Source organism: Aedes aegypti, chromosome 3 (assembly GCF_002204515.2).
Source record: "Aedes aegypti strain LVP_AGWG chromosome 3, AaegL5.0 Primary Assembly, whole genome shotgun sequence".
NCBI lineage: Eukaryota > Metazoa > Arthropoda > Insecta > Diptera > Culicidae > Aedes > Aedes aegypti.
Window position 1 is genome coordinate 409,074,545 of NC_035109.1, and position 14,091 is coordinate 409,088,635.

The following is a 14,091-nucleotide window of genomic DNA, read 5'->3' on the forward strand; positions in this document are numbered from 1 at the left end:
GTATAAAAGGATTAACCTTTCCGGTAAAACATCAGTTGTGTATTTGTAATCGAGCTAAATTTTTCAACCTCTGAACAGTCTGCAAGTAAGAACAATATTTGAGGGTTTAAAGACTTGTGAAGTGAATTGAAAAAAAAAATATAACTGTGTAAAACAATGCGATTGAAGTGCATTACATTATTTATTCAACTGTTTTGGTTGAGTTTATCTGTTCGCACTGATAACTGCGCTATATTTGAAAGTAGTGTAGATAAAATTACGAACGAACTGGCGCAATTCTTAGAACAAATTGGATTGAACAGAATCACGGATGAAACAGACGAACAGATTGCGATCTACTCCATTGTCGTGAAAACGTGTTCAATCAGTTCTGAAAATATGGTGTTTGGTCAGTCTGGGACCAGGTGGCAGTAAAGTTCAAACATTAAACAGGGCAGAAGATACAGTGTTACATGAAGAACGAGCACTAGCGAGGAAAACGAATTGTTTAATTTCTTGGATTTATTTTGGTCCCATAACAAATGTGCATCATTTCAGCTCGATTGGTGACAGTTTTATGTGGCGCCGACCGTTCGAAATTTATAAGCAAAAATTTACTTCAAGAAATAAAAATTGCCAGAGGTCACCAATTGACCTCTATACATACATCAATTGACCCTATTGGAAATTTTAAGACAAAAAACATTGCCAAGATGCGAAACGAACCGATGTTGCTGGAAAAAAGGTGATTAAACCTTAACCTTAAAAAATCGCAATTATCATTCGTATGAATATCTATTTGGTCACATTATGTAAATGCTTCTTGTCGCAATCTTTAAGATGATTCTGCTGAGATTATCATGTCAAAGTGAATTATGGAGCTTTCAGAGCAAGTTTTTCCCCAGTGGTTGTTTCACGCCAACAGTGCTGGGAATGGTAATAGTAGTAGGCTTGAATTTCGCGAAAATCACGTGGCTCTTCCCAGTACAGTAGTTCAAAAACGTGAATCTCATCAAGTAGCCTCTGTTGGGTGCATGAATTTTCTAAAACGTTAGTGCCATTGAAGGCTCTGAATGCGGGAAATGCAGCGGGAAATAGAACATTTTTCTACAGTAATTTTGGGTTGCCCTTAGCAACGGGTGTTTTGCAATTTTCAAGGCTCTGCCTACACGGGAAAAAATTCTGTGGTAAAAATAACTATTTAAGCTGACTACGCCCATTCTTAAAACTACCATGGAAATTCAGACCAATTTACTATGTTTACGGTACACCCCACCACATTACTGGTACATTTGACAGGAATAATTTACAACAATCTGATTCCAACTACAGACATGGTAAAATCAAGCGCATTTCTGGTCTGCTGAAAATTGCAGGTGCGAGCGCTTAAGTTAACCCCCTAAAATGGTAGTTTTTACCGCACAATTTTTTTGCGTGTACAGCAGTGAAGGACGTGAGTTTCACTGGTTTCGCTAACTGTGATTGGCTTTGCTTGGCTACTGTAGAGTGAATTTCAGAATTTTTCCCAACCATGACGCCAAATATTCACTGTACCGTGGGGTAAGTGGATATAAAAAAATCAATAGTGAACTTCATTTTTATGTTCAGCTAACGTGAATGAAGTATTTCTGTGGATAATAAATGTGGGTCTAATATACTTCAAACCGTTATTTGTTTCGATTTTTCCGATTGTTACACGGAGAAAAATTCTGTGGTTAAAATTACTATTGGATGATTACTATCTTTGAATGGCTGTATAAACCGATCTAGTGGGTCACCGAATTCCGTGAAAATTTGCTATTTTGTTCCTTATCCGAAATAAGGATATACGTGTTTTTTTTATTTTTTTTATTGGGGTGACCATTTCCGAAATAGAATGACCAGAAAAATTGCGACTTCGCCAAATTTTTTAATTTTTTTTAAATCTTCTTCTTCTTCTTCTCTGGCGTTACGTCCCCACTGGGACAGAGCCTGCTTCTCAGCTTAGTGTTCTTATGAGCACTTCCACAGTTATTAACTGAGAGCTTACTATGCCAATGACCATTTTTGCATGCGTATATCGTGTGGCAGGTACGATGATACTCTATGCCCTGGGAAGTCGAGAAAATTTCCAACCCGAAAAGATCCTCGACCGGTGGGATTCGAACCCACGACCCTCAGCATGGTCTTGCTGAATAGCTGCGCGTTTACCGCTACGGCTATCTGGGCCCCTTTTTTTTAAATCATAACTATTGAACCGCTTGACCGATTTTCAATTTTTTTGGACAAAAAGAAAACTAAAGATTTTGACTTTTCAAAAATATATGAAATTTAAAATTTTTTTTTCCGGTCCTTGGGACCATAGGGACTGTTGCTCATTTTTCTTGAAAGTTCAGAAATTTTTTCGTATACTGTCAAATTTTCTGCGATTTATGTTTTTTAGTTCTTGAGATATATTTTTTTGAAAATAAAAAAAAAATCAGTCATTTTTTATTGACACACACTGTAGGTCTCAGCGCATTAGATTTTTAATTTTTATAAAATCATAACTTTTGAACAGCTCAACCGATATTTTTTTATGGAATGAAAGCTTAAGATTTCAAATTTTCAGAAAAAAAAATTTAACTTTGGAAAAAAAATTACACAAATATAAAAAGCTCTAGTTTTTTAGGCTTTTTAAGTTTTTTGTTTTTTTTCGGTTGTGGGACTAAAAAGGGTATTACTGTTTTCATTTTTTCTAGAAACTTCGTGTACCCTCAAATTTTCAGCGATGTATGTTCTTTAGTATTTGAGATATATTTTTGATTCTACGACACTACCCCGAACGCCACTACCCCGAATGCCACTACCCCGAACGCCATTACCCCGAAAGCCATTACCCCGAATGGGTCATTACCCCGAACGCCACTACCCCGAATGGGTCACTATCCCGAACGCCATTACCCCGAATGGATAACATTTTGAGACATATTCTAGTTAGAGAGTGGGGAGATAATTGTACGATTCCTTTTGAGTATTTCACGAGTTTGGCTCAAAAATGTAGACACAATGATGGAACCAGCCACAGGCTAAAAATCTCGATAATAAAGATAATAATAAAGATAATAATCAAAAATGTATTTTTCAAATATTAGAAGATAAAAAAGCAGCTAGTTGTTCAGCAAATAAATTTTACACACTAAGTTTTGTCCTCTAATTTTGGGAAGATTCACACAGCCACATTGCAATGCTCTGAAGAACAGCCTATTTCGAAAAGAAGGGTGAATTTATTATGAGAAGGATAGCTATAATATGTACAAAATTAGGATGTAGTAAAGTCACTTATTGGACGTCGGTAGCCACTTCCTTTACTCATTTTTATAGGTGTCGGGCATTAAGATTAAGATTTTTCTAAAGATTTCGTTTCGTAAATGATGGTAATGGAAGTTCACCCTGAGATAATCGCTGCAAGTGTTGTTCTTTGGAACCCACCTAAAAACCAACCTAATAGACGACCGTTCCGGTATCGCACTTGTACACTTGTACATGTTAGAAAAATTGGCGGCCTCTGATTGACGCTACAGTAAGAACTTTTGTTGATTTGTGGGATCATTAATTTGAATTTCTGTGAGATAACCACAAAAAAAATGTTTTTTGATTCAAGATAATGAAGAAATGATGATGGCAGAAAAGTGGTGAGTAAATCCATAAGAGACCTGTCTGTTTTAATACAAGAAGATAAATGAAAGGGAAAATTTCCGATTAGAATTATAGCTGGAATCACTTTAGTGAATGCCTTCAAGACATATTCCTTTAAAAAAAGCTGTTCTATATGGAAATATTAGTGACTAGCTTATCCAACAAAAACGTGAAAGAACAGCCTATTTAAAAAAGAAGGGCAAATTTCTGGTGAAATGTTTGCAGCTATGACGTGAATGATCACTGTAACAACGTGATGCTATGATAAAACCTATATTCATAAGAAAGAAAAATATTTGTTCAAAAACAAAATTGAAATATGAACACCACCAACAAGTCCAAATACCGGTGATTACGCATCTGTTAAGCAACACCATATTGAGGGTTATGGATTCGATTTCCTTTCAGTCAAGAAAAGGCTTATTTTATTAAAGCCCATTCACAAATTTCGTAACGCTGAAGGGAGCAAAAAAGTTTGTGGGTGGTTGTCTTCAAAATTTTACAGCCCATTCACAATATGTAAAATTTTCATACAAAAAAAAAAGTAGGTGTTAAAAATGGCAATTGTTGGCGAAATGAAATTTGTGAATGAACCCTTGAATTGCGAAGGTGCCCACTGAGCTGATAAACAGGCACTGTCTCAGAAGGAATGAGAAGAATATAGTTGCCATCAAGATATTTCGAAAGAATAGCTGACATATAAAAGAAGGGACAATATATGATGAACATTTTACCGACGAATTTTACGTGCCATTAATTACCAGCCTTCATTAGAGACGCATTTTTGCACGCAAAACAAGAACTGTATCTCATACTATTCGGGGTAGTGGCGTTCGGGGTAATGGCGTTCGGGGTAATGAGATGGAGCCATATTTTTTTGAAATTTAAAAATCAGGTATCCCGCAATCAGACACCCAACATTAAAGGTTTTTTACTCAATACCTGGTACCTCATGCAGCTTTTTTTTATATATTTAGTTCAATCATTTAAGAATGTAATGGTTCAGCTATATAGACGGCACTATACCTTGTAATAGGTAAGTTGCGATACATGATATAGGTATGGTTTAAGATAACATATAGTTTTGAAGTTGTTGAAGGAAATATCATTTACAAAGCAAAAGTGTTAAGTTGAACATTCTACATAATGAAATATAGTATGGCAAGTGTGAATTGTGGTTCAAACGGGACTTTGTAAGAGCTATAAATCATAGCTTACAAGACCATGCCGTAATTAAAAAAATAAGCTCAATGACAAAACTTCTTACGTATGTAAAACTTGCTACATGGAGCTGTATTATCCTAAGCAAACTGACAGTGAACGTAAAATTTTCTGAACTTTCAAGAAAAAATCATAACAGCAATAGACTTTTTGGTCGCAAGTCCTTCAAAACACAAAACGGAAATTTTTGATTTTTTTTTCATGTAAAAAAAACATTTTTTGTGAAATTTTATATTTTTCTTGAAAAGTCAAAAACTTTAGCTTTCATTTGATCTGATGAACTTTTTCAAACTGAAGTATGTTATTTTCATACGGTTTTGAAAAAAATAATCAAAAACAATTACAACCTGGTTTTTTAACTTTTTTTTTTAAGTGAATCATTTTTTTTCATGTTCATCGCTTAAATTTTGTATCCAATCAGCTCGCTTTCAAAAACTACAGTTAATTCTCCCTTACTCGATATTCCGCATCTCGGTATTGAGTTAGAGAACCATAGTAAAAGTTGGTTTTCATGGCTAACTCGATGGTCCCTTGGATCGCAGTTGCACTGGTTTTGTGTTCTGTAACTCGATACCTCCCTAACTCGACGGTCCCTTCAATATCGAGTAAGGGAGGGATGACTGTATGTAGTTTTTTTTATTTCCCACATTTAAGACAAAATGGTAAGTCATTTTATTCGATTACTTAGGATGTTTCTGTACCATTCTAAAATCAACTCAAGTAGTGTTTGGTTTTAATTCGATATTAAATCACTTTGTCTCGTTATACAACGGAGCGGGGAAGCAACGGTTAGATGGCGAAAGTTGAAAATCTTACTTGCGTCGTTTTGGTAATCCGGATATTAATGTTCTAAAAGTGAAAACCCGAGTTGGTTTAAAAATAAATCAATTAGAAACAACAAAATCTATCTACTGTTCATTTAAGGTTGTTCAAAAATAAATCCATATATTTAGGTTCTTACATGGACAAATCTATAATTCAAGTTGCATATTCAAAAAGTGCATATACTTGGCTGAAGTAACAGACAATGACGAGATTGTGATGACTGATTGTAATAAAACTTTACAGAATGCTTGAAAATAATAGAGTATTGTCCTCAAGAAAAGGTTCATTTTTTGTAGTTTGGGCTTTGTAATTGTTGAGGTTAGTGTATTCGGTCGGTATTCTTTATTCTTCCTCAATCAGCTAATGACAACAACATTTTCAAAAGATTTTGTTATTAGGTGAGCACGATTTAAGCAATACAATGTATAATGAATCTTACTCGTTAGTAGTTAAAATTACAAAAAATATAACAATTAAAATTAAAAACGATAATTTAAGAATAAAAATAAATTATTGCCAAAAACAAACTTAGATCGATTTCGGATTGCGTAAAATTATTTTTAAATCTAAGAAAAATCATATTAGAGAATTATTTTACTCATTACGCGTGGTAAAGATGGATAAATTATGAAATAAAAATCCGCGTGCTCAGATGAGATTCGAACACAGAACTCTTTCCAGACAACCAGAAGTCGCTTAAAAGTTCACGTAATATCTCGATTATTCATACAAATTACATCGAATCCGCAAAACACGGTGAATAAAATCGTCAGATTGATGAGTTTCCTCGCATAAAACGCTTTTTTCTGAGTTATTTTGTACATTTTGTTTCGTCCCGTACATTCGTACAAAGTAAATCGAATCAATCCGTAGCAGCTGTCAAATCAACATTTGTTGTCATAAGTTAAGTCGCATAAGATCACAGGTTAGCTCGGAAGAAAATTTTTACACTCGCATTGTATGCTATTATTCATCACATACTATATGCACGTATATCGCCTCCATTTTTGTACGTAGAAGTCCTTTTCGCGACATCTTATAAGTGAAATTTTGCACATACAAAGCCACCAGGTGATATCGTTATACGTACATTTTGGTTGTTTGGATTGTATGCTAGACGAGTGATTTATCAACTATGTTATCGAGCTACTTGTGTGATCTAATAACTCAAAGATTACAAGTTTTGAATTCAAATTCCAACAGTTTCCGCAGACCCTCAAAAACTGCTGATTTAATTACCAAACAACTCAATATAGATAATTCAATACAGATATTAGAGAGTTAAGGTGAAGATGCATCGAAGCCAAACCTCAAATTTTCAAGAGCACAAATCTGGAGAACCAAACACCCGTTTGAGCTGAAAGCTTAATCGATTGGTCACCACCAGCTACTGATCAATCGATTAAGCTTTCAGCTTGAACGCATATTTGGTTCTCCAGATTTGTGCTCTTGAAAATTTGATGAATGGCTTCGATTCATCTTCACCTTAAACAAGTTTTTAACCAAACATGGTATAGCTCAAACAACACCGTAGTTGTTTTCTGTTCTCCTAATCTGTTTTATAACACAGTTATAGTTGCGAACACAGAGCTAACTATTGCAACATCTACAATATGTGACATAAAATCAACAAAGTTTTGTTCCATTCTAAAAAGCTGATATTATTGATCTAACACTGATGCATTTAAGGTGAAAATGGCTGATACTGACCTCAGCACAGGCATAACTCCGGATCAAAGACATGTTCTGGTTGATGCTTGGAAACTGGTAAAACCAGATGTTGTTACTCATGGAACGAACATATTTTTAAAGTGAGTATTTAAATTCATTCGTTATTTTTATGTACATAGTCCCACAAATGTGATATGACGATTCCTACTTTTCTCAATGTATTAAATCTAACTGAGATTTTCATTTTCAGATTCTTCGAAAAGAATCCTGAATATTTAGGGTATTTCGACTTTTCGATGGATTACGAAGCGAAAGAGTTGAAGGATAACAGATCCCTGCACGCCCATGCCTTGAACGTTATGAACTTTTTCGGTAAGTGTCGGTCGTTTTCTCTGTTTCTTTTCGTATAAGTGAATTTCGCTATCACAGGAGCAATCATTGACTACGGGCTGGACCATCCCATAATGTACAAAAGCAGCCTTTCGAAAATGGTGATTAACCACAAGAGACATGGCGTCTCCAAACCGGATGTTGCGGTAGGTTACACATTATAAACTATTTTTTTCAATATATTTAGAAGTCCACATTATTGTTTTGAAGCTGAAGCTCACAAGCTCAAAAATTCAATCGGATTGAAATTTACACACGATTGTAATTTGATGTAGTTTTTGTTCCATTATAAATTGAAATTTAGAGCATAGTTTTTAGCATTTGCTTCTAAAATGTCAAGTTTGTTTTAATGAAATTGAGCACATTTAGTGTCTGTAAGATCGTTTCAATCACTTATAGGAGAAAAACAGTTACAATATGCCCAAGTTGAGCGTTTTATAAACTTCACTACTGTTTTCCTGAATACCGACGTAAATCATTTATAGCTGTAGACTAGGTCATAAGAATAGGCTTTAGCCCTGTTCCAGTTAGAACGCAAAAAAAAAAATGATCATTAATCATTCAAATCTCACATTTATTTCAGATCGTTTGTGCTATAATCAAGGACTACTGTTTGCAAACTCTGGGCCATTCTGATGAATTGGAAGATGCATTTACAGCCCTGCTGGATAGCGTTGCGAACGCATTTGATTGATTCTATTTCAAGTGAAACGCGGTAGCTCTTACATATGAGTAGCGTTGTAGACTAGTACAAAAACGCGGCATAGGTCAACCCGTTTGCCGTGTGCGATCATGACGAGCTATCGGAGGAGTACAATTGTTGAATTGTATCACAGATCTGTAACGAGTTTATTAGTGAATACAACAAAAAAGAAAGTCATATGGGTTGGTAGGTATATGATGGTGAAAGAAAAACCAGATCAATATGTAATTATCTCACATCAACTTAAATTCAAGGCTAGGTTCTCATTATTCATCACAATTTTGCAGTGTAGTTGGCTAGCACAGTATTGCAATTATCTGTCCCTAGGTCTATTCGCTTAATTTACGCTTGCTGAATTCATTTCCGTATTCAAAATATCCTAGTACGTCAAGTTTTTGATATATTTGATGCAGAAAATGCATAATATATCGACTACAGTCAACTTGCATACCCTAGTAGCACACATGTTATAATTGAGGCAAAATAACTCGTATATTACCAGATCTGGTCATATAGGAGTTATTCTGCCTCAATATAACATGTGTGTTGCTCGGGTAGAACTTTGTCAGCTTGTATGTTGATTTAGGTGCCTACAGATTACATAAACCAGTTCTTATGTGCTAAAGTTTACGAATCAAAGAAGTTTATGAAGCTTTTGTACCGGTGTCGGTGTATCGAGTTGTCTGTGCGATTCCTTTATCCATTTGATTTCAAATATTCTTTCCAGTGTGTGAATACCATCATGAGTAATGCATTTGAAAACGTTGAAACACTATTGTAAATTCGTTTATTTTATTTATTATTCTATAAAGGTGTGAAAAATTTATCCAATATCACCCAATCGAGGGGAATTGGTCCTCATTAGGAACAAAGCAGTAGAGTCGCCCTCTATTCATGTTTGATACTACTTAGCAATAATAATGAATATGATGGACAATGCTTATGGAATTTTAAAATAGTGTTAGTCCTTTAAACTATTTGAGGATCTATGACCCCCTCAAATGAGCAATTTAAAAAGTCTTTATTGCCAAGCTTTGTTGGAAGATCTATTTCAATTAAACCACTTGTAACTTGAAGGCCGTGTTACTCCCAGTCTATAGATAAGACCCCCGTCTCCAAGCTTCAGGGTCGGCGCTACGCTCGTAACACTCCACGAAAGCAAACACTTACAATTGGGTTGTTTAGTGATGAAAAATTCACAGTTTTTTGTAGCTTGATCGAAAGAGCACATTTTTCTAAGTGTAACACGATTTTATTGCGCTTTAATATCTTAATTTTGATATAGTAAATGATTAAAAAAGATTTCATTCCGTTGACTCAATGACATTTCCATTTGCATAATGACAGCTCGTACCGAAGTAAAATTTGCCGAGGGGTGATTCTAACGCGATTTCAATTCTAAATTCAAACGTGTTTTAAAAATAGTTCCAGGGCACGAAAAATTATGAAACTTTGGATTCTGGCTCAGTTGTTAACGTAGAATCAGAATATGTAAAAAACAGGATACCCCTAAACAAGCCAATTGGCTCAAGTAAAAAGACTCCCTGTATTTCCTGGTCTTGTGTATACTTTTATTCCTCTCTCTCACTTGATCTTACCCGCCTCATCATGGCCACCCCTATAACCACCCATTCGTGTAGTTTAGCGCCGCTCTGGTGACGACTAGCAGCACTTCCGTTATCCTTATATAAGGTGGTACAATGGTGGCTGCGTTCGTGGGACATTTTGGGACATTTTACTCCAACCTATCTATAAATGTTTTTTTTTGTTATACAATACATTTAAGTAATTGAACGCGACAAATCTCATCAAAATTAGACATCACACTACTCACACTCTTCTCACAGATCTAATTTTATTAATGGTAGTATTTGCAATTCGAATGAAACCTTCCTTAGCCGAGTGGTTGGAGTCCGCGGCAACATGCTGAAGGTTTCTGGGTTCGATTCCCGGTCGGTTCAGAATCTTTGCGTTAAATAAATTTCCTTAAATTCCCTGGACATAGACTGTCCCAGTAAGGACGGAATGCCAAGAAGACGAAAAAACATTTGAAATCTGGAGAAAAATGTTAAAAAGAGGAATTGCACACCTAAATTTCAATATTAGCTGAGATATTCCAAATTATGGTTGAATTTTAAACCAACAGGAAAAGAAATAATTAAAAAGCGTATACAGTCAAACTGTCAAGAGTGGATGTTTCATATGTCGATATCGACTAATAGAACTATACTTAAAACAAAACAACTTGTATATTATGATGGTCCCCTCAAACAGATTTCTAAAGAATATCTGTTCCATCACTCGATTTTAATATGAACCGATACTCGCTTCAACATCATATTACTCAATATTCAACGACTCAACGACAATCGAAAATCAATACAGCTTGAAGAGCTACCGAGGGTAGAAAGTAAATGAAGTTTTGAATGAACATTGAACTACTTATGGACGAAAAAATCAAACTACTTATGATGAAATTGCTTTACACATGGCGATTGTCGACGGCAGTGAAATAAGTGAAAGCTTATAGCAAAATTAAAAAAAAATGAAGAACAAAAACAATTGGGAATTCATGTTTTAATTTCCAAAAACATAAAAAATGTGGTGCTGTTCGACAAATGAATGTTTCGAAGAAACACTAAAAACGTTTGTGAATTATGCAAAGTTTGAAATTTCCTCGCGATTCCCTAGAGGATGCTTGGTAAACGATGAACTAAAATCTTCTTGCTTTACTTAGACATTGTATAGATTCCAGTAGATACAAAGTATCATTGTGCCTTCCATACTATACACTTTCAGAACACTAAGCCGGGAAGCGGCCTCTGTCCCAGAGTTATATGAAGGAAGCAGAAAAGGAAGAAAAATATGTGTCATGAATAATTTGAGAGCCCTAAAATAATATTAGAAGCAGATGATTATAATGAGATTCTTACAAAAAATCAAATTATTACTTTTAGAAAATATTCGTAGAGCATCCTTTTGCAACGGTCCTTAACAATTCAGCTTTTATGATTATGAAATACAAACGCTGGAACAAAGAAATTGATATCTCATTTTAGATATCTCCCATACTAATGAAAAGACAAATTACGCTATCAACCAGATTGTTCACTATAGCCATCACACCGAGGACGACCTAGTCTGGAATGTTAGCCATTCGCATTCCATTGTTATCTTTACTACTGGTTTGGTTAAAATATATACTGTCTGATAAACCCTAGGCACAATGAGCTCGAGCAAACGGAAAGTGCTTCTTGGTGATCTTGAACAATGTTATTCATCAACACGGTTGAGCCAAATCTGTATCATTTATAACGCAAAGGAATTTCGCCTCGGACACTGATAAACTGGCAATCTAGACTGGCTATATATCGGGTGGTTTTGAATGATGCATATGCAAACAAACAGGATTGTACCACATTCTGATGATACACCTGATTTGAATAGAAATCTGTTTGCGCTCTATCTTGTACGGTGTAACGGAAATATGGGTTGATTGATGCATATGACGCCAGTGAGTAAGACCATTGCAATTCAAAGTGCATCGCAGCTTGAACTTGAAATATGTACAAAATCACCCTATTTATTTTGGGCTACAATTTTAATGTAACAGCTGCATGTATGCGTGAGTCGCAGTGCGCATCGTACTCTGGTGCGGATTTAGTCAAGACATCTTGAACTTCATTAGAGGAATCGAGATTTCCTTCCAAATCGCAAAGAAGGGAGACTGCTGAGTTTTGCCGGAAAGCCTTAAATATTGCAAACTGCTTTTCAAACACATTGAAGAGGAGTGGCTTATGTTTTCTCTGTGACGACAAAACCGAACGCATTTAGTTCACTTCAACAAAAGTAATCTAAATAATATCAAAGCCATGAAAAAAAAAACAAAACGTATGTTCGATATCCGTGTGACATGGTAACGAAGCATAGAGATAATTTCACGTAGCGCTTTTTCTTGTTACTGGCTTTACGTCCTGCTTCGCAGCTTTGTGTTCCTACAAGCACTTCCAAAATTGTTAACTGAGAGTTATCTTTGCCAATTGACAATTATTGCATGGAATACATTGAGGACATTCAATCCAAATATAACAAAAGCTTAATTTAGTGTTATCAATTAAGGATGAGAATGTTGCCTCACGTTGAAATCTAGATATAAAAAATAAATGTAAGTCTTGCAATGATGCTAATAATAAAAGTGAAAAAAGTCATATCATTTTTGTGAACAATTTTGAACGGAAAATGCGTTTAGTAAAACCTTGGCCCTTCTAGGAAGCGTGTGATATTGAACTTTGAATTCCACTATGTGTACGGCGAACAATGTTTTGCAAATAGTGTTGTACTTCTTAAAACAACGAGCTCTCTACAAGGTCAAATATGAATGTAAGCAATGCGATTTTTTTCAGTCCAAAGTAAATTATAAGCGACTTCTATCAGAAAAAATCGATCAAATCAAAGATGCTCCAATGCAAACAGTTCGCTAATGACGAAATCATTTCTACAACATATGTCAGCGATTCCGGCGCCTCGTGATGGTGAGTCAGCGGTTCATTTCTGTGGAAGCGATGCTTTACAAACTGACACTAATATTGAATTAAACAGATATTCATTCTTACGAGCAAAGGAATCCAAAGAATGTGATCGTATAATAAACAGCACGCGTTTGCGATTGAGCACTTGAGTACAGACTGATACATATTAAAATAGATTCTCAATCAACGACGACGGCAAACGCAAACCTGTCAAAGCTATAGATGACTAATGTTGTCATGAACATCACTTTCTCTAGAACATTTCTCAGTATTTGACCAGTACATATTACGTTAGAGTTTAGGATCCTCTGCGGTACAGATAAATGGTTCAAAATCAGAAGAATGAAACACCTCATTTGATAGTTCTTGGTTTCTGAAAAAGCTTATCTTCTTGATGTGATTTATTTACGCCAAGCACGCACTCTATTACATTATGCCTGGTGAATACAAAACCGACGCCTTTCCTTTTTCTCTTTCGAGTGTCTCGGTGCATTGAGCTGTTATCGCAATGCGTACTTTTTCAAGAAATTTCAAGTGCATTCAAGTTGCAACTGGTCAGTGCATCAGTGCTCAGTGACGCAATATACTTAGTACCTACGTTGGCTTACATTTATTTACGGAACTGTGTGACATCACTGCACAGCATTGTATCCACCACACGACACATCATCAACACTCAACAGGTGGGTGATTAATGTGATCTATTCGATAGTGGTGTGGCGTAGGCAATTGACACTTCAAATTAGCAGGTCAATAGATCGCCAAGACCTGGAATTGATCAGAAAAATAAAAGTGATATATTGATGATTACACTATTCGTTCCCACTGGGACATGACCTACCTCTAGTGTTACTAGGGTCAGTGTACCAATAACCGCACAGCTAAGAACAAATATTCGAAAAAAGTAGCCAACGGCAATATTTTTTTATATTGCTTTTATGCAAAAAGCAACTAATGCCTACTAAGGGTATACCGACCCTAGTCGAAGAGTTTTATTTCGCACGTTGTTGTACGAATTTCTAAGGTAAGCGTTTATAACTATTAGCGAAGATTTTTCTCTTTTGGTTCGTTACTGATCGGTTGCAGAAACAACAACCCCATCGGAAAGCTTATCTT

The 14,091-nt window shown here is 35.5% G+C and overlaps 1 protein-coding gene across 1 annotated transcript; it reads left to right on the forward strand.

Moving 5' to 3' along the window:
- Positions 1-12: 12 nt before the first annotated feature.
- Positions 13-8,615, forward strand: LOC5573213 (hemoglobin-2). Its single transcript, XM_001654393.2, has 5 exons — positions 13-85; positions 7,372-7,493; positions 7,604-7,725; positions 7,783-7,889; positions 8,327-8,615. Exons 2-5 carry the CDS (start codon positions 7,378-7,380, stop codon positions 8,435-8,437), a joined length of 456 nt encoding a protein of 151 aa, XP_001654443.1. The 5' UTR covers positions 13-85; positions 7,372-7,377; the 3' UTR covers positions 8,438-8,615.
- The last annotated feature ends 5,476 nt before the right edge of the window (positions 8,616-14,091 follow it).

What these genes read in the sequence shown, in the direction of transcription:
- LOC5573213 (XM_001654393.2), top strand. Translation starts at nt 7,378, where the DNA reads ATGGCTGATACTGACCTCAGCACAGGCATAACTCCGGATCAAAGACAT. An exon ending in GAACGTTATGAACTTTTTCG is followed by an intron (nt 7,726 to 7,782) that starts GTAAGTGTCGGT and finishes TCGCTATCACAG; the next exon opens with GAGCAATCATTGACTACGGG. An exon ending in TCTCCAAACCGGATGTTGCG is followed by an intron (nt 7,890 to 8,326) that starts GTAGGTTACACA and finishes CATTTATTTCAG; the next exon opens with ATCGTTTGTGCTATAATCAA.